At 38.2% G+C, this 19,678-nt stretch overlaps 1 protein-coding gene across 1 annotated transcript; it reads right to left on the minus strand.

The window, feature by feature from the left end:
* Positions 1 to 1,882: 1,882 nt before the first annotated feature.
* timm23b (translocase of inner mitochondrial membrane 23 homolog b (yeast)) lies at positions 1,883 to 19,642 on the minus strand. The gene is made up of 8 exons (XM_036573782.1): positions 19,576 to 19,642; positions 18,896 to 19,086; positions 18,038 to 18,096; positions 15,444 to 15,537; positions 14,475 to 14,559; positions 11,687 to 11,745; positions 11,360 to 11,470; positions 1,883 to 4,789 (listed from the first exon to the last, which is right to left on the minus strand). The coding sequence occupies exons 2-8, from the start codon at positions 19,026 to 19,028 to the stop codon at positions 4,680 to 4,682; spliced, it is 651 nt and encodes a 216-aa protein (XP_036429675.1). The 5' UTR covers positions 19,029 to 19,086; positions 19,576 to 19,642; the 3' UTR covers positions 1,883 to 4,679.
* Between the last annotated feature and the right edge of the window lie 36 nt (positions 19,643 to 19,678).

Consider the following 19,678-nt stretch of genomic DNA (forward strand, 5'->3'; position numbering starts at 1 on the left):
GCACTGGTTGGTATGTATGTAGGTCACGTTTAAGGTAAAGGCCTTCATGGTAATTAAGAGAACTGAAGTGTCAGTGTGGAGATCCTCCTAAAACATGACAGTATTTTCACTGAGAATAATAAAAAAGCAATAAAACAGTGATTGCAAGCTCTTACAGTTTTACTGATCATTTTATGGCTGTTCAGTTTTGACCTGTTTTTAAAGTGCATTTCCTACACCTTTGTCCCTAAAACATTTCTCTATGGCATTTTCTCTGTCCTGTTCTGAAGAGTTCTTATGTGCCTGTAAGTAAGTGGCTAAATTAATATCTTAATTAAAGTAGTCATGGTTATTAGATGGCTGAGAATCTTTTGCAGTCAATGACTAAGTTTGTGACAGACACCATCAGACTCTGTCATGTTTATTTCATGCTTGGTTCTGGAGTATTTCACTTCAGCCTGTGTCATCAGTAAGTACCTGATCTGATCAGTCAGGTTCACTACACTTTTCGGCCCTGAAAGGCGGTAGTTGTTTTAGTAGTGAGTTTTGACTCATTGTCTATTTATATTCACTTAATTTTGGTGCTTTTGGTTGGATCTGAGCCACAATGATTCTATTCACTTCAGTATTCATTGTGCTGCTGCTGCCGTATACAGTCACATTATCATTATAAAGACGTGTGCTGGTTACGTCAGCATGTTCCACAATAAGGTGGTTTGTTTTACATCATGATCAGATCCGTTTTTACTGCTCCACAGTTTCCTCTTCCCATCTGTCTGAACACCACAGGCTTTTTGGTACTTTTTAGCAAACGGTACTCTGGACTTTCCTGAGGTTTCTTAGTGGTTTGCTTCTTGTGGTAAACCCAGGTCACGCTACTGCATTCTCCTCTATACGGCAGTCTTTAACAAATCTACACCTACATAACTGCAAAACTGATAGTGAAACACGTTTCTTTCATACATGAAAATGACAGACACCCTGAATGTATTCTAAATGTACAATGAGTTTTTTGGGAACAGATCAAATGCAGATAGAACCTTTTAATCCTAAGAACCCACTTTCTGCTTGGAATTATAAGGTTCTATCTGGCGAAGCAACGATTTTCAAGGAACATAAACAGTTTATACTCGTAATTTGTTTAAAAACATAAAATTGATGTTCTAACAGTGTCTACATGTATCAGAATGTTAAATTTAATAATCTATGACATTTTTATTAGATTTATTTTCATTGCTAATTTTTTTCTGGCATTTATTTCTTGTTTTAGGTCAAAGCATCGTTTTCTTATTCAAAAAAGCTTTGCAGATTAAGTATAAAGGTCAGTGCAGTGCAGCAGGTCAGTCTAAAGGCCGTATGAGGTTTAGTTTTATACCAGAAATGTGACTCTAATGAGCCAAAATGTCTCATAATGGGAGAACGAAGAAAAAGAAAAGATGTATGAATGAATGAATCAGTGTTTATGTTGTAATTAAGAGCCCATCAATTCAAATGTTATATTTAATTACCTTTAAGGCTTAATATTTATAAAGTTTAAGACAATAAGACTTAAGAAAGACAAGAAGACAGACAGAGTTTCAGCAACGTTTTCATGTTTCATAAGGTTTTATAAACTTTATCCACAGTCGCTGAGCAGAGCGGTGACATGACAAAGAAGCAGAACCTGATTGGTCCTCTTGAGAGATAGAACCTTTTTTCTAAATAAAGAGTCCAAAAATGCACACAACTTAAAAAACACCTCACTGTTAAGGATCTGTCACAGAATAAGAACATGTGAATAGCTCAATTATAATAAAATATAATAGTGGAAGTAAAGCCAAAAATATTCTTGAGTGAACATAAAAATGCATCAACATTTAAATACACTCAAGTATATAAAAGGAAATGCAATCATACTTCTGCACGTGTTAATGCACAGTTACTGTTTAATGACAATGAAATATCAGGAACAAATAAGACAAAACGTGACATATAACAAGTATCAAATAAATAGAAATTGTGCTCTAAAATGTGCATAAATATCCCATATTTAAGTGTGTTCTCTGTAGATGATATGTTGATGGGGGTGTTCAAACTTTTGCACACAATTATTCAATTTTAATAATTATGTAAACTCAAGTAAAGTACAAATCTTCCAAACTAACACTTTAATAACAAAATAAATTACTTAAATATTTATCACCCTGTTCTTCATCATGTTTCGTAGTTCGGCTGTCTTTTGTTCATTTATTCTTATTTGTCAACCTGTTGTCATCGCCACTTTTGCTGAAAGGCAACAGCTCCAGATTCAGATGCCATCAACGTTTTGCACTTAAACTAATGATGCAGTGACACAAAGCTGATAAAGAAACGGTTGAGAAGTCACTTGTCCTTTAAATGCACTGAAAAGGGAAATAACCTCATAGTTATTGTTTCATTTCAAATCCAACTGGAGTACAGAGACACAGCAACTGTCCAACTCTTCATCTGCAGAACAATATCTTCTTCATTATTCTCCAAAAGAGATCACATAGGGGACATTTCTTGACATAACACTAGATGTATTAATAAAGGTTACATCATAAAGGTTCACCAAGTGGCCTTTGAATCCAACAATTAATACTTTTTAATCATTTCTAAGAGATATGATTTTATGCTTATGTTCTATTTTACAACAGTGAGGTAATTTCCTCCTTATCAGCTGCTTCATGCTTTTATTAAATGGGTTTGATAAATGTGCTCATTAGTAGATCAGCAAGTCTTGGCAGACGTGCATGATAACTGTGGAGACACTGAAGATAAACTAAGTGCATCTGAGCACTAAAGCCAACTGACAGCAATAGAGATGTTATGATTATAATGATCCAGTTTTATTCCACCATGCTCCATTTTGGGATGCAACATTTAGAGCTATGATTTATTGGTAATAACATTCATTTGGCTATATTTATGTTGACAATATAAAGTTGAGGACAAAAGTTTACAAACTCCACACATTTCACGTTGCCATACGTTGCCATGAGACAATTAGAGCATCTACTTTGTTCACATCAGAGGTCATTTTAAAACAATTAATTACAGATTATTTCAGCTTTAATTCAATATATCAGATTTCTAGTGAGTCAAAAAGTTTACATACACCAAGTGGACTGTCTCTTTAAACAGTCTGGAAGATTTAATAAATTGATGTAATGACCTTTAGAGGCTTCTGATTAGCCAGTTGTTGTAATAAAGAGTTAATCAGAAGTGCAACTGTGGCTGTATTAAAGGGCCTAACTTGAAACTTTGCTGTTTTGTCCTCAATATCATAAAAAAATCCAAGCAATTCAGCCAAGACCTCCAGAAAAATGTGGACCTCCACAAGTCTGGGTCCTCCTTAGAAACAACTTCCTAACATGGGAAGGTACCACTAGCATCTGTACAAACAACTGCAAATACAAAAATCTTGGGACCACAATGCATGCTGTGGAAAATGCATGTTAAGAAAAAAATATGGCATCATGAGGAAACAGGATTATCTACAATACTTAAGCAAGACCTCAAAACATCAGCCATAAAGTTAAAACTTAGCCACAGCTGGGCCTTCAAGCAGAACAATGGGCCTCTTTCACCAACCACTCTTAAGAAGTAACTTGCGCAGTTCACATGAAGATTCTGATATTCACCAATGTTTTATTTGGGATTCTTAGGTAAGAAAAAAAAATCTACGCACACTCAAGAGCACTCAAGTGTGAGCAGCTCTGTGATTTAAGAGCATGTCATGAATCTGAAGTAGGACCTTTCTCAAGAACAAATTTGAGAAAAAACTTTGAAAGATATTGGTGAATGAGACCCAATGATCCCAAGTATTCCTCCACAGTTGTGACACAATGGCTTAAAGACAACAATGTGAAAGTATCAGAGTCACAGTCACAAAGCTCTGACCTGAATCCCACAGAAAATTTGTGGACTGAAAAAGCATATCTGAACAAGGAGGTTCGCCAGTTGTGTCATGAGGAATCGGCCAAAATTCTGGCAAAGCAACGTGAGAAGCTTGTGCAAGGCTAACCGAGGCATTTGCTTCAAGGCATTTGCTTCAAGGCAATGACACCAGTTACTAACACTGTGTATGTAAACTTATAACCTGCTGAAAATCTGATATAGCAAATAAAACCAGACATAACTCTGTCTCTTAGCTTTTATTCTGAAATGAATACTTTTGGAAATAATACATACCCTAATTGACTTAACACAGGAAATGTATATAACATGAAATGTGTGAAAAACTGGGTTTGAATATCTTTGGCCTAGGTGCATGTAAACTGAAAGCCTTGACTATAAGATCTGTATAGACATTTATTAGTCTCAGTCTTGTTTACATAAGTCTTAATTCAGAAAACATTTATCAATTATACTGTCTTAAACTTAATGCAGTGCAATAGTCTGTTATTTTACAAATGGATTTCCAAAGCATTCAAAAGCATTTGTTTTGCATTCACATCAACAATTCAACACAGCGCATGAATTATGCTAAATGAAGACAAAGAAAAAATGATAAGAAATACAAATTACAGCACTATCAAAGTCAACAAAATCAGCTGTTTAGAATTAAATTAATCTGCAACTCAAATTTAAGTGCTTGATCTCCTCAAAACCTCCATCAAAGATTCAGAATGAAGAGTTTTGTAGGACAGGCTTTCAGCATCTAGCAGCACTGAAGGACCACTGTGGATGCTCTTGGCTCAGTAGCGAGTGGGGGAGCCTTTCAGGTGGTCCCAGTTATTGTACAGGGCATAGAGTCCTGAAAGCACCAAGCCGACAACACCCCCACGAACTGCTCCACGCACACCCCCTACAACACAACACACACAGAAATGCACGGGTGAAGGAACAGCAACAAAGCAGACTACATTTCAAGGCCAAGCTCAAGATCAAGCCCAGACAGGTGATCATTTCTTTTATGCACACGAGACGTGGCTGCTGGCTTCAAAGAGTAAACAGAGCCGGGATTTGGGAACACACACAAAAGATTATTAGTGCCACGACCAGTCTAATTAGTGTAGAGTCAGAGTAGTTGGTCAAAAAAAACGCAGCCACAACATGAACTCAAATATCTTCAGCCAATCCAAACGGCTGCCAAATTGCTGAGAAGTTAGTCCAGGTTAAGTTTCAGAACAATGTTTCTGACTGTATGGTGGGCAAAACATGAACAAAGTGTGTCAAAGTTGTCAGTGGGCAGCCATGGTCACTACTAAAACAACTCACTGACCCAAAAACTCCCCGAAACACTGGAGATGGAACAGACCTAGGTCTAACAGAGACAAAACCCTGCATTCAGGTCAGTAGAGGGGGATAAGGACTGATAGAGTTCTCATGTAACGGAGCATGTCCTCCACACCCATCACCAGGGGATCCCTGATAAGTGCGGGATGAGCTAAGCGCTACGTAATAGCTTAGTCAGAGCCTGCACTTATTCTTCTCGCTGCGCTGTGCCCACACCCATCGCTCTCAGAGCAGCACACTGCCCACAGTCATGGAAACATCAGTAAAGTCATTCAGACCTGGACCAGATTAACAAAACACAGCCCTGCAGATTTGTTTTAGGTTCTCTGTTTTGAGGTGTAACTCACTATGTGTCAGTTGCTCTGATGTACAGTATCTTATTTTGCATTAAAAATAAATGGTTGCTAAATATCCTTGCATGTTTAGTACTGCAGAACTGCATGGTATAACCTATTATAACCTAAATTATTTTTTGGATTCCTGTTTTGATGAGACAAAATGCCTCACAATTTGTTCTGTGATCAGTATAAAGCAATAAACTTTTGCATAATTATGCTTCGGATGAATATCTAACTATACTCACTTGATTTATTTATTTATTATTTTTTGTTGATTATCATTTCCATATATTTATTCATAATGAAGTCAGAATTTTCTGTTTTGTTAGATAGGGCTCTAAATTTTTCTTATATTTTTTCTCTTACTTAGAGGTCAATTTACAACATTTATTAGGCTTCATGCACCAAAAACATTTCATTTTTTCATTTCATTTTTCACTTTATTACATTTTTATGAACAATGTACATCCTCTCTTTATCCTTTAGAATTAAACAGGCTGTTTTTGTTACTGCACCTTTAAAACTGATATATGTAAACAGACTCTGTTCTGATTGGCTGCCGTATATTGTGCCTAATTCAAAAACCAGCCTGGGCTGAAATAACTTCAGTGTGAATGGGTGGAGCCGTAGGCTCAATAGTCAAGTATATGTAAATAGACTGATTTCTGTGACGTCACAAAAACAGTGAATGGGCTGTTTTGCAGCTTAGTTTCAATATGTGGACTTCATGGACTCGGCAGAAAGGGTACGCTTTGAAACTTTAGCATGTCTATGTACTACACTGAACTGTTCTTTTCAAAACAGTGAGGAAAATTAGTTTTTCCAAGATATGGGCCCTTTAAAATCAGTAGTCCTGTGTGACTTAAAGACAACTTTTAATACGATAAATGAAAGATAAAAACTTAATATGGACTCTGAGCCATGATTTGACATGGGCTATGGACTGTGGGTTATTCAGCAGAAAAAAAGGACTGTGCAAAATGTACACACACTAGAAAAAGCTGTAAAGATGTACAGGATCTACAAATTTGTGACTTTAACATCAGTTTAAGTCATTAAGCCGTTAAACACCAAACTGCATCCTGGCTACAGGTTATAATTTCCATGTATTTCCTTTGACTCTTGTCAGTGATAGACAGAAACTTTATTAATCCAACAAGGAGTTGCATGATTACAGTAGCAACAAAAAAAGACTGTGCAAAACATACATATTGTTGCTGTAGGAACAAAACATTTCATCTTTATTTTTTTTTCAAATTCTTTACAAATACCAGCTGTTGTTTACATTGTGTCAAAATTTCAGGATGAGCAGACTAAGATTGTCAAAACTCTTGTTTCATTAACTTACACTGAAAGTTATTAATATTTTTTCCTACTCTTGCAAAGTTACCTTTTTGGAGATACAAGATTTTGTTTGGACAGCACACACACACACACATACATATATATATATATATATATATATATATATATATATATATATATATATATATATATATAATACACACACACACACACACACACACACACACACACACACGTGCTGTTGTTGGAAGAAAACCTTGTATCTCCGAAATGATAACTTTATAGGAGAAGAAAAAAAACCTACTTTACTTTTAATGTAAGTTAAAGGAACCAAACTTTTTTCCAAGTCATTTTGGGACATTTCTTTTGGTCCATTCATCATGTAATTTACACAAAATGTAAAGAGAAACAGGCATTTTGAAATTGTGTCAAAAACTGGAAAACAACAAAAATGGAGATAAAAGTTTTCTTCAGACAACAACGATATATATATTTAGAGAGAGGAAGAGAAAGAGCTAAGGGCCCCACAGACTAGTTAGGGAACCGCTGTATTAGGTAAACTGATTAAAAAAAAGGTACAACAGCCTTGATAAGCTACCTTTTCCCAAGCAAACTTATCTCTCAATCCTATGACAAAATCTTTCAGTTTTCTCTATGACCCTGCATCCCCGCACGTCCACATATTCAGTTTCTGTTTACTCAGCTGTCCCTTGATGTGAAAAACAACAAAAAAAGAACACATTTTTCAGAACAAGAGACTTTGTACTGGATGGAGACGCTTGTAAAACAAAACGCAAAAAGGCTTATAGCTTTACGACCGTATATGCACAATAAAATCAAGCAAAACTTCCTCTGTGTCCGGAAAAACAAAACGGTTTGACGCCTTTGAGGGTGACATGTGAACCTGAAGTATCGCTCTAAGCTATCAGTGAACTCGTGATTAGAACGAGCAGGTTTGTTGGGGCCAAAGCCAAATCAGCTGGGTGGAAGGGAGAAGACGAGATGGGGGCTGGGAGCTGCTGTCACGACCGCCTTATCTGAATTTGAACTTTAGCCTACTCCTTTCAGCTGACTGGCAAAAAACTTCACAGGCCTCACCTCCACCTCCCGTGTGCACCACAACACACACACACACACACACACACACACACACACACACACAAGCATGCACGCTCATGCTTTCTAGTAACGGCCCCTTCTGAAAACTGCACCACAGTGCATGCTGGGCCATTCCAGGGCTTGTTGATCAGGTGTCTGCTGTGATTTGTAAAAAACACACTTAGAAAACTGCCAGCAGACCCATAAATCACCTAGTTTGTTGCTGGCTGTTGGACTGTAAAAAGGGATTTTGATGCCTCAGACTAAAGTCTACTAACAGTCTACTAAAGGGCACAGTCTATTCCTCAGGATACAGAGAGGGGAAAGTATTGAGACGTGTTTTGCAGCTTTTTCCAGCTTTAATTTAAGGGGTTAAACAAAAACATTGCATTAACCGTTTAGGAATTACAGTCATTTTTTGGACCTGACTGTACTTAAGAAAAACAAATCAAGTTCTACACATTAATGCTGCAAAAACTGAAATAAAAACTGCTCTTGTGCAAATTGCACTTGGTGTCATTATAAAAGATGTTGTCATTGGTCAGGAAGACTTCCTGCCAATCATGGTGAAGGCTGAATGACATTTCCATTGCATTTATGCCATTTGGCAGACGCTCTTATTCAGAGCGACTTACAATTTGATCATTTTTACAGAGGTAGGCGAAGGCAGTGTTAGGAGTCTTGCCCAAGGACTCTTATTGGTATAGTGTAGGTGTAGGTAGTGCTTATCCAGGTGGGGATTGAACCCCAGTCTACAGCATAGAAGGCAGAGGTGTTACCCACTACACTATACCAACCTTGAGCTTCCTAAAGTTCTCAAGGACGACACTATTAAACAATTTTATTATTATTATTATTATACACTCTACTCTGGAAAAAGCTACAGAGCCAAAGCACACATCCCCACCAATACAACTGGTTCGATAATTTGCAAGTGTAAAGTTCACTGAATCGTCCCCGGACAAATGTGCCACGCAAGATTTCTCTCAGATTACTGATAAGGATGGTAAGAGAGACGGTAAGAAGTCACTAGAACAAAGCCACAAGAACAGCCATTACCCAGAGAATAGTAAGCCATGAACTGCACTGCAATCATCTCAGCTCCCACAACCCACGCAAAACTTCTGCCAAAAAAAGAAGCAGTGATTTGTATCTAAAATTTACTCAAACACACATTTAGACAATTCAGAACTGTTTTAGAACAATGTAAACAGAATTCTTTGCCAACTCGTCATGTTTGGAGTAAGAAGTGTTGTGTGTATAATCCCATGAACACTGGGTCATTACATGACACTGAAGGCAACATGAATGGAGTGATACTGGGACATAGAGGAGAATTTAAGGAGACAAAATCAAACCACAATGCTGCAAAAAGGTAATTACTTCTTAATGTACATGTTTCAAAGCTGTAACTGTCAACAACATCTTTGCTACTAACTAATGCTACTATTTGTGGTGTCTGAATACTGTTTTCCTGCCAATGTTTGTTTGAACCTCTCTTTGTTTCTAGGTATAAATACACACTTTTTGCTGATCTTCATACATCCAAAATTAAAAGATATCATGTGTGTGAATATGAAGTGAATACATACACTGGAAGTATCTTAAACAGTAAGTGTCTGAATACTTGTTTCCCCATCACTGTACTTCCCAAAACAATGGAGTCACATGTGAGCACGTGTATTTTTTGTGTTTTTGGCTTACAGTTCCTTTCCCCAGTTGCTTACAGGCATTCAACTGACCTAGAGTCCATTTCCCAAAGCTCACACAACCCACAAGTATTCCATACACAAACTCAATCTGAACTGTTGAGCAGCTTACTGAAAAAAACCTGTTTGTGCAGGGAATTTACAGTGTGTTCTAGCTGCATGTCTGGCCGTTGCCAGCATCTTAAAGAGACCCGTCTGAATTCAATAAACTGGAATTCTTTTCTTGCTGATTAGCCAGCAAAATTCTAGTTTCATTTCCATCTTTTTTGAGTTCCACAAGACTGTCTGGGTCACTGACTGGTGTGATTCTGAATCACTTCTGGAGGAAGGCCTGACTGACAGTAGTGCTCATTCTGATTAGCCTAAAAATTTTTAAGTTTGTACAGTGGCCATCAAAATTTCGAGCACTTAACTTTTCATAATCTTTTGATACTGCATAGCATGAATCTTCTTTGTCAGATTGCGATAACATAAAAAAGACTAACCAATTTTTTGTTTTTATATCTGATATTTTAGGGTTTTTTTGAGATATTTATATATTTGTTTACCTTAGAAACAATGTCAAACCTCCCACACTTTATCATCTCGTTGTGATGTCAGCACTTACCAGCACTCAGAGTTTTCAGCTGTTTAAACCACTTCTGCTTCAAAAGAGTTTCAATTACAGATGCACGATAATACTGTAACCATTTTGGTTTCAGCAGATAACGGCTTAAAAAAAATGGCATCAGATGTTTAGATTTGAGCGCTATTTCAAACCAATTGTCAATATTTGACACTGTATTTATTGTACTCCAGGCGAGAAGAACATATAGTCGACTACAGTAAGACTCACTGCTTACAGTCATATGCAAGAGTTGAAGACCCCCTGGTGAAGTGAAAATAAGTTAACACATCCTCTACAGAGAACACACTCCTGCACATTTTAACACACAGTTACTGTCTATTTGCTGAATTTAACATACTGGGGAAAAAAATAACATAAAATGTGGCCTGAGCAAAAGTAATGGCACAGTTATACTTTATGTTTTTCCAAAATGCTGAACTCAGTAAAAGCAAAGAAATTGTGCCCTAAAAGTTGCAGAAAATGTATTTCAGTTTGTTCCCTGTAGAGGATGTGTTAACTTGGTTTCACTTCAAAAATCAACAAAACATATCATCTGACTGGGAGTGTTCAAACTTTTGCACTGAATGACAGTCAGTAGCATAAGTACTGAATTTCGATACCCGGCTGAGCATTGCAAAATACAGTCTAAGAACTAATTTAGTTCATTGCTGTTTTATAGTAAAAAGCCCAAAATGCAGTTATTTTTATTATTTTTATAAAATTAAAAGTGAAAAGTCAAACATTACAAAGAAGTGAAACTTCTTCCACGGGCGGTGCATGTGAAACATGGTTCCTTTTCTCGGAAATGGGCGAGGCTAATTTCAGTTCATTGGTGCAGCATGTCGAGGAACTACTATGACCTGGAAATTGGCATCTGCGAAAAAACCTGATGAAAAACTCTTCAAACACAAAGTGCCTCAGGGTTCAGTGGATCATGGGATAGAACACTGTTTTCTGTTTCCCCTCCTTATCGGTATTAATTGTGCTTCCTTTCCTATCCCACTGCAGCACATCTCCAGGAAGGAAATCATTTCTATTCTAAAAGCAGCCCGGTTTGCAAACACTCCCCTTTGTTTTCTTACCTGGGGATTTATAAAGCATTCCAGTCATCGTCCCAGCAGCCACAGTGTTGAGGTCATCTTCCGCTCCTCTGGCCTTCTCTACGACCACACCGAAGACACTGTACAATAGAGCTGCCCGCATACACACACACACACACACACACAAATAATCTAATGGCAGTTTCAGTCAGACAAAGGGCTATTTAGCAATTCAGCACAAAACTCAAATGACCTGTGTAGTCTGATCTTACAATTCATGTGATTAGGCGCTCTGAGGTGGCAGTGCAACTGGCTGCTAATGTGAACAATATCTTTCACATGTGCAGAGAGAGAAATTAGGGCACTTACCAAGTGAGCCCAGAGTGTTTGCCCATGTAGCACCCTGACGGGTCACCAGGTTTAGTACTCTGCAGGAGAAAGTAAAGGATATGTCCTTTCACCAGAAGACTTAATCCTTCTGACAGACAGTCTTAGGAGTGAAAAGGTTAGACTGAGTCATGAATGTTACTAATAAGAGTGAAAGCCTGCTTACATCTCTGGTAATGGGAAAGCATGCTTTGTTAGATTATTACATTAAACTTAAAACTTAAGGGGCCCAAATCCTACATTTAACCCTTGTTACTCAGTGGTCTGCTGGACCCATCGCATTACTGTTTTTTTTAAATCAATACAGCCATAACAATTTATGTAAAAATACCAGATGTTTAAAATATCACAAGTGTCCAGTGTACGGTTCTCCTTTAGCAGCTGTAGCCAGTCAGCAGCCAGTCCATGCTGTCCACCTCACACACACACACACACACACACACACACACACCAATACAAACACATACACACAGACACACACTAACAGCAGGCCATGTAGGAGGAGAACAGAGCAAAGGACACAGCACCTCCACACTTTTACTCCCCGCAGGTTCACCCAACACCACATGTGTAATATAAATGTGTGGGGGGGTGAACAGTATGAAGACACTGAAAATGTGTTATTTTATATGTTCTTCCCAGAGAATGAGCAAAGGCCAAGGAATCTGTGGTCAAATATAATAAATCATGTCATTTTTTCTTTTGGTAAACATTGAAAATGGGTCCCACAGACCTGAACACCACACAAGGGTTCATTTTTTTTCCCTGAGGTCCATCTATGTCATTTGTGTGGGTTTATGCACCAAAAAAGTGCAGAAATATGTAAATGTGCTGGTTTTTGTGACATCATAAAAACAATCAATTAAAAACTTTGTTTTTGCACCACAGTTAAAATATATGGACTGAATGGACACGGGAATGAATTGCACATGTTAACAACTTTACAATATTTACATATTATCATACAAACACTTTTATTCCAAAAAAATATATATATACATACACACATACATACATATAATGGGCTGTTTTCCCGGTTTCCCTACATGGATCATATACACTAAGGGGTGAACGGTATGTTTTGAAATTTTAACATTGTTTACATGCTACACAAAGAATCAAGTAAAGTTAGGATTTTTTTTTCATGATTTGGGCCTTTTAAAAATGAGCTAAAGGATACAGCATTACAATATTACTCTAATGTAAGAGGACAAGGGGGCTCTCGTTCAGCATGTCAGCTCTACATAAACAAGTTCATATTTGTCCCTTGCAGTGTTTAAATAACATGTGGAAACAGCGACCCATGTAGTAACATTCCTGAGTCTCTCCTTGACAGGTGGTAGTAAGAAATACTGTTGTACAGTGTGGGGTACACTACATCTGAGAGCATGTATGTCTCTACCACTCTCACGTCCCACAGCCCCTCTGCTGAGAGAGATATAGGTCATACGTGTGAGGCATCACACACAGCCACATAACTGGATTTACACAGTTATGTGCCTTTCCATGGCCTTGACCACCAGCTATACCAGGTCACAGTTCTGTACGCACAGCTGTGTTTGAGCTGCTGGTCAAACAGATGAACAAATTTAGCTAATTTTTTGCCTCATTCCACCACTGTAGATGATAAATAAACTACTTAGAGAAAAGCAAAATCCTGAATTTTGTTTAGAATTTCAATGAAATGTTTATCACTCTATCAGCCCCTGAAATCTGAGGTTAGCTCTCGCTAAGCCAGAACATATTCCACAAGCTTGCTTGAGCAATTTCTTCAAGCCTGAAATGAGCTAAAGTTGGACCACAAATCTGGTTACATATGCACTGCACCAACAGAAAGCTGCTGTATTATTAACTTAACGTTATGTAAGGAATGCTTTTATAACAAAGACACAAGGATAACTGATATTTTTAATTTTCTACCCCTTTAAAATGTGGCCTGTTAGGTTTGAAGTCTTTTATGGATGTCACTGTCACTAACTGAAACAGCAGTCCTATATCTATAAGTTATAAACTGGTGTAATTTTATGTAAAAACAATGAGTAAGAGTAGCTGGATATCAGAGCTGCATATTGAGCTCCCCGTGGCCACATACAGAGTTCCGTGTTGCCTGTCAGCCTGTCTGTACAGCAGCCGCTCTCTGGCGTCACGGAAGAGGAACATGCCACCTACGCTGTGCGAATGAGTCATCTGATTATGCCCCTAAGAGGCGGAAGCAACATTTAAGGAACCCAAGCAGCCAAACCAGAAAATCAATCCATAGTAAACACTGCCCTCTAATGGCTGAATATCATAATGTTGTACACTGGAGGAAAATGCAAAGGAATTGCATGGAGATCATACTAAAATAACAAAATACCACACTAAATGATCTGTTTTACATCCCTGACTTCATTAATCAATTGTTTGCTGAGTGAAAGCACCGCTTAGACATCAATAGTGATACAACTAGAATCAAAAGCCAGGATAAGATATGAATAGATGGGAAGTGAAAAGGCAAAGTAAATCTCACTCAAAGTAACGATAAGTCTAACTGACCGGTCAATGAGTGTAACGTTAAGTGGATTTTCTAGTATATATATATATATATATATATATATATATATATATATATATATATATATATATATATATATATACACACACTAGAAAGTCCACTTAACGTTACACACACACACACACACATACACACTAGAATGTAAGAAGTCTGCTTTTTACAGTCTTCATCTGTTTTTCTTTTGCTAGAATTAACAGGTAATAGAAAAGAACTCACTGTACATTACGAGGTTTAGACCAGGCCATATGCTTGGTTTCAGACAGTCCCATTCTAAGTCCATTGATGGCTCCAAACAGAGCACCTAAACATAAAACAGCTCAAATCATATCATAAGATCATAACAGTTTTTCAGTATGTGTGAAAGCAGGAAGGACAGATTAATGGATCAGTTAGCAGTAGATAGTAAAGTAGTAGAGAAGCTGTTATGACAAGAATATATGTATATATCACACAGCTCGTCACAACTCCTTTCTGCTTTATGTGTATTATTAACCCTTTCATATCATTCACCTCTACAGTACTGCCAGTGCCTTAAAGGGGCAAAATGTCTGCATAACTCAGTTGTTGAGGTTTAAACAAATACCTGAGAAGTTTAACTTGTAGAGAAACATACCGACTCAGATTTCTTTAGAGTGGTGGTGACAGGAACCAGGGGTCGATGTCCACAACACAAATATAGCCATTTTATTTATTATCCAAAACCTACACATTATGATTATATTGATGATGGTAAAATAGTGGTAGATTTTCTTTAGGGATTATTTTGTCTTAGATCACCCTTCATGTATCCCTTTACCATGAATAGATTAAAATAAATTGATTAAAAAACCATTTAGGTCAAAACCTTTTCACAAAACTACCATAAAGCAGTGTCTCTGGCAACAGGCTGAGCATTCATAACCATTTCATGTCATAACTTTTTGTGAATAAGCTTTTAGAGATGGACATCTGGTTCCTATCACAACCACTGTGAACAATTCTGACTCAGTAAGTTTCTCTAGAACAGAGCATTTCACACTAAACCACACTGAATGACTTTGTTCACAACTTACCCACTTTTTTACTTTGAATTTTTGAAATCAATGGTGTTCCCCTTTATGCCAGGATTTACACCTTGGGATGTAAAACCACCCAAATGAAATACAGAACTATTATAGACTTTGCAAAAGGGTGGAGGGGATGTACCTGTCATACAGCATGATCCAATTGTGAAGAAAGCCAACTCGAAGCGCCCTCTGGTCTTGTTGGCACCAGTGGGCAAAATGAACTCATCTGCATCCTATAATACACAGGTATACAAGACAAACCAAGACAAACAATGAGCCTTAGTGAGAGGTTTTTCATAGTTCTGCTACCCAGATTTCAGAAAAGTTATCTATTCATCCCCATCATGCCAGGTCTTCTCACAATTTATGAAAAGCTCATGAATCAGCAGGGTTGGGTAATGGAATACAATTCTTCAGAAATACATTTGTATGCAAAAGTTTGGGCACATGACATGCTTTGTTGATCTGTGAAAAGTTAAAGTAAGTTAACACATCTTCTTCACATGTTAATGCACAGTTTGTGTTTGTTGAATTTAACATATTGTGAAAAAAAAACAGTACAAAATGTGGCCTGTGCAAAAGTTATGACATGTTTCCCTATTGCAACCACAACCCCAGTGGGATCAAGTGGGTTGAGAAGATGATGATTATTTTTTTCGAATATTTTAAACTCAGCAAATAAATAGAAATTGTACATTAAAATTAGCAGAAAAAAATCACCGTAGAGGACGTCTTGAATTATTTTCACTTAGAAAATCAACAAAACAGTGCTCAAACCTTTGCATGTGACTGTAGGTATTTGGAATACAGTAATATGTTTTCATTTCCCATTATATTTTGAAAAGGCAGTGCTCAGAATACAGATTTTTACAGCATTAGGAGACAGTGTGTCCACTCACTGTCCACTCTATTAGACACTCCTACCTTGTTGGTCCACCTCGTAGCGGTAAAGTCAGAGACAGTAGCTAATCTGTTGCTGCACAGTTTGTGTTGGTCGTTTAGTTCTTCATCTTTGGTCACAGGACGCTGCCCACAGGACACTGTTGGCTGGACATTGTTGCTTCGTGGACTATTCTTAGTCCAGCAGTGACGCTGAGGTGTTTAAAAACCACTCGTACCAGCTCAACACACACTAACACATGTCAGTGTCACTGCAGTGCTGAGAATGATCCACCACCCAAATAACCCCTGTGGGGGTCCTGACCATTGAAGAACAGGGTAAAAGGGGGCTAACAAAGTATGCAGAGAAACTAGTCTGTAATTGCAGAGCTACAAAGTGCACTATATGGTAGGTGGAACTAATAAAATGGACAATGAGTTAGGATACAAGTTAGGTGTACCTAATAAAGTGCTCAGTGATGTTCCTGTCATTAACTGAAAATCATGTAGCTACCAACTTTGCAGACAAATTTACAATATTTTGCTATATGGACGAGAAACTGTTTTCATAGTGGAACTCAGTAGAACTGTGTTATCTGTAGTGATGACGCTCCATCCAATAGTTTTTTAGAGGCACACTCCATGTTGATTGTCCAACATCAGTACCAGTCCTGACTAGCGCTCTAGTGGTTGAATGCAATCAAATCCTCACAATAATGTTCCAACATCTAGTCTAAAACAGTCCCAGCAAAATAAAAGCTCTTACTGCCTTGTTTCAGATGAAACAGTGGGTGAGCAGGTGTCTACATACATTTGGACGTAATCCCATTTCACCCCTTGCCCCTACCACTTGGTCCTTAGCTCTCTGTTTGCACGTTCACGTCTAGGGTTAGGGTGTCCCAATTTTTGTTTAGATAGAGGGGTAGGGCAAAGTGTTAGGGCTACATGGCCCTCCAAACGGAGATTTTTCAGAGGCACTCCAAACAGAGTGTTATGAGAAAAAAAGAAATACCGGCAAGATGGCTGCACGAGCGACCAAAGAAACCCAAGTAGTGCCAGAATGTAACTGCTGCACCATTTAAGGTGGAACGGGAAAATCTGAACAAGAAGCTGGTGAATAGCTGACTTCAGCTTTGTATCACCTAAGAATTAGCGGTGGGTGATAATAAATAATTGTCTTAAATCCCCTCTTTGAAAGCATATGATGCCCTAAATATAACTAAGGCCCAGCAGTGAGGAGCTGAACTTTTCCCTGCTCTGCTATCACTGAAACGGGCCGGGTCGCCTACAGAGCACTACTAGTAGCTGTTAATGAAGCAAGATTTTTTTGTTTGTTTTTTTATTTGAGGGTTGTCCCATTTCGTAGGGCAAGATTTCAACCACTACCCCTTGTAACTCAGTTACGAAAACAAGGGTAGGTGTAAGAAGAAGAAATGGGATTGGGCCATAGTGTAACACTACAACACCATTTCAGTAAAGTTTAGTGCTTCTGGTCAAGTTATTGTTGCAGAATATCCTGTTTTCTTGGTTCTGAGATACAGCCTTGTTGATTTTTCTGGTACCTTCTTTTCTAATACGCAAGAGTAGTGAGTCATCAGTATCCCTGAACTTTGCTCTGGAATTATCTTTCCTACTTTGATAATAACTTCACTATAAATGGTTTTTAGAATGATTTTTAAATATTTTTACTGCTGTAAGAAATTGTACATGATAGTGAAACAGGCATCATGCTTGGGGTGAGCATTAGCGAATTACTGAAGACCAGCCATTACAATGCTGTAGAGTTCAAAAATCATGCAGACCTGTGTTATGTTAGTGCCAAATAACTTTAGCATTAGGGACCATAAGTCTCACCTGAGTCAGATATCTGGGGTCGACATTTAGGTATGGTGAGAGGGGGCTCATTCCTGTCACTGTTTTAAAAAAACATAAAATATAAATAAGTAATGGGTTATTCAATTACTCATGAATGAACCACAGGTCTATGTAACTGCTACAGTTGCACACGCTTAAAGGAACAGTTGAGCAAAACATCAAATGTACCCAGTTTTCTGTTTGGTGTTCAGTGTTTGCTTCTTTAGCTTGGCACTGGAGCTACATTATAAAACAATGGATGTCAGTGATTCTGCTGTGTGATATAAACTTCAATGAAGCACATTTCAGGCACCAAACATGTCTTGGCTGACTGACTGACTATGCTTAGGGAAAATGGGCAAATTTGACTTTTTGGTGAACTGTTCCTTTAAAGAGAAATTTCATCATTTTTTCAGAATTTCTGCATAATTCAGTCACTGAAATGTAAACAAAGTTATTCTGAGAGGAGTAAAATGGTGCACTGTAGAGAAACTTGCCAACTCAGATTTCTTCGTAATGGTAGATAGGAACCAGGGGTCCAAATATCACTTCCACAATCCAAATGACCAGTGAACCTACATGATTTCTGAGTTGTTAAACGTAATGTTGAGACTTCAGGGTCATTAAACTTTAGCTTTATACGTTTGGTTCCCATCCCCACCACTGTGAACAAATCTAAGTGGGGAAATTTATAATTCTGAATTGGGATTTTTTTTTTTTTTTTAGAATCGAGCATTTCACACTAAACCACTCTGAACAACTTTCTCATATTCTATCCATTAAAGTCGTCTGAAATTTTGAAACATTGGTGGCGTTCCCCTTTAACAGCTATGCTTCACTTCAGTTGCACTGACTTACACGGCACTCCGGCGAGCTCGGAGTTTGAGTAGCCCGGTCCAGTCGACCTGAAGAGGCCCCCAAAGCCGCCTCCTCCTCCGGCCCTGGAGCTGGAGCCCTGGCTGGAAGGCGATCCTCCACGGTCGCTGTCCATCTTCACTTCAAACTCCGCTTGCTTGGTAGCGCTTGTCCTTCACTTAGCTGGACAAATCCTGTCAAAACAGCGAGACAGTATAATCCATTTCGGCGAGTCCAAACTTGGCAGGTAACTCGGGACACGGCAGTATATAAACAGAGCACTGCGTTTACTATCTAACCTACATGCACAGTGCTGCAGGAAACACACACACCTAACGTTAGCTAGTTAGATTAACACTGAAAACAACACAGAAACAGCTCAAACTTGATATTTATTAGAAACGTTCCCAGGTCAGTGTCTTTCACGAGTATTCAACCGCTAAATTAGCTGACTGTCACAGCTGAAGTCAGCTTCTTGTTCACATGATCCCGTTCCACCTTAAAACCTAAGGTGGAACGGGCAAATTGGAAAAAGAAGCTGGCGAATAGGAAGTTCAACCTCGTATAACTCTTACAGCTGTCGTGTGAAAATGTGTCGCCCAAGCATGACGACGTAAGAACATTAACGGACATATTATATACTGAAGTATACATCACGGAACACAATAAAATCCAATATTTACCTAATAATTCTACAACATTTGCAGCACATGCCGCATCAAACAGTGTTGTTTTGGGAAGAGCCTCGTCAGATCTTCGCGACAGGAAGTGCTGCTTTACGGCCAG

Source organism: Colossoma macropomum, unplaced genomic scaffold (genome assembly GCF_904425465.1).
Source record: "Colossoma macropomum unplaced genomic scaffold, Colossoma_macropomum, whole genome shotgun sequence".
Classification (NCBI taxonomy): Eukaryota; Metazoa; Chordata; class Actinopteri; order Characiformes; family Serrasalmidae; genus Colossoma; species Colossoma macropomum.

Excerpts from the sequence above, each read along its gene's own strand:
- timm23b (XM_036573782.1), bottom strand. The coding sequence starts at position 19,028 with ATGGACAGCGACCGTGGAGGATCGCCTTCCAGCCAGGGCTCCAGCTCC. Across the intron at positions 18,097-18,895 it reads CGAGCTCGCCGGAGTGCCGT|TGACAGGAATGAGCCCCCTC; the intron begins GTAAGTCAGTGC and ends TTTTTAAAACAG. Across the intron at positions 11,746-14,474 it reads TCTAAACCTCGTAATGTACA|AGTACTAAACCTGGTGACCC; the intron begins GTGAGTTCTTTT and ends TTTCTCCTGCAG.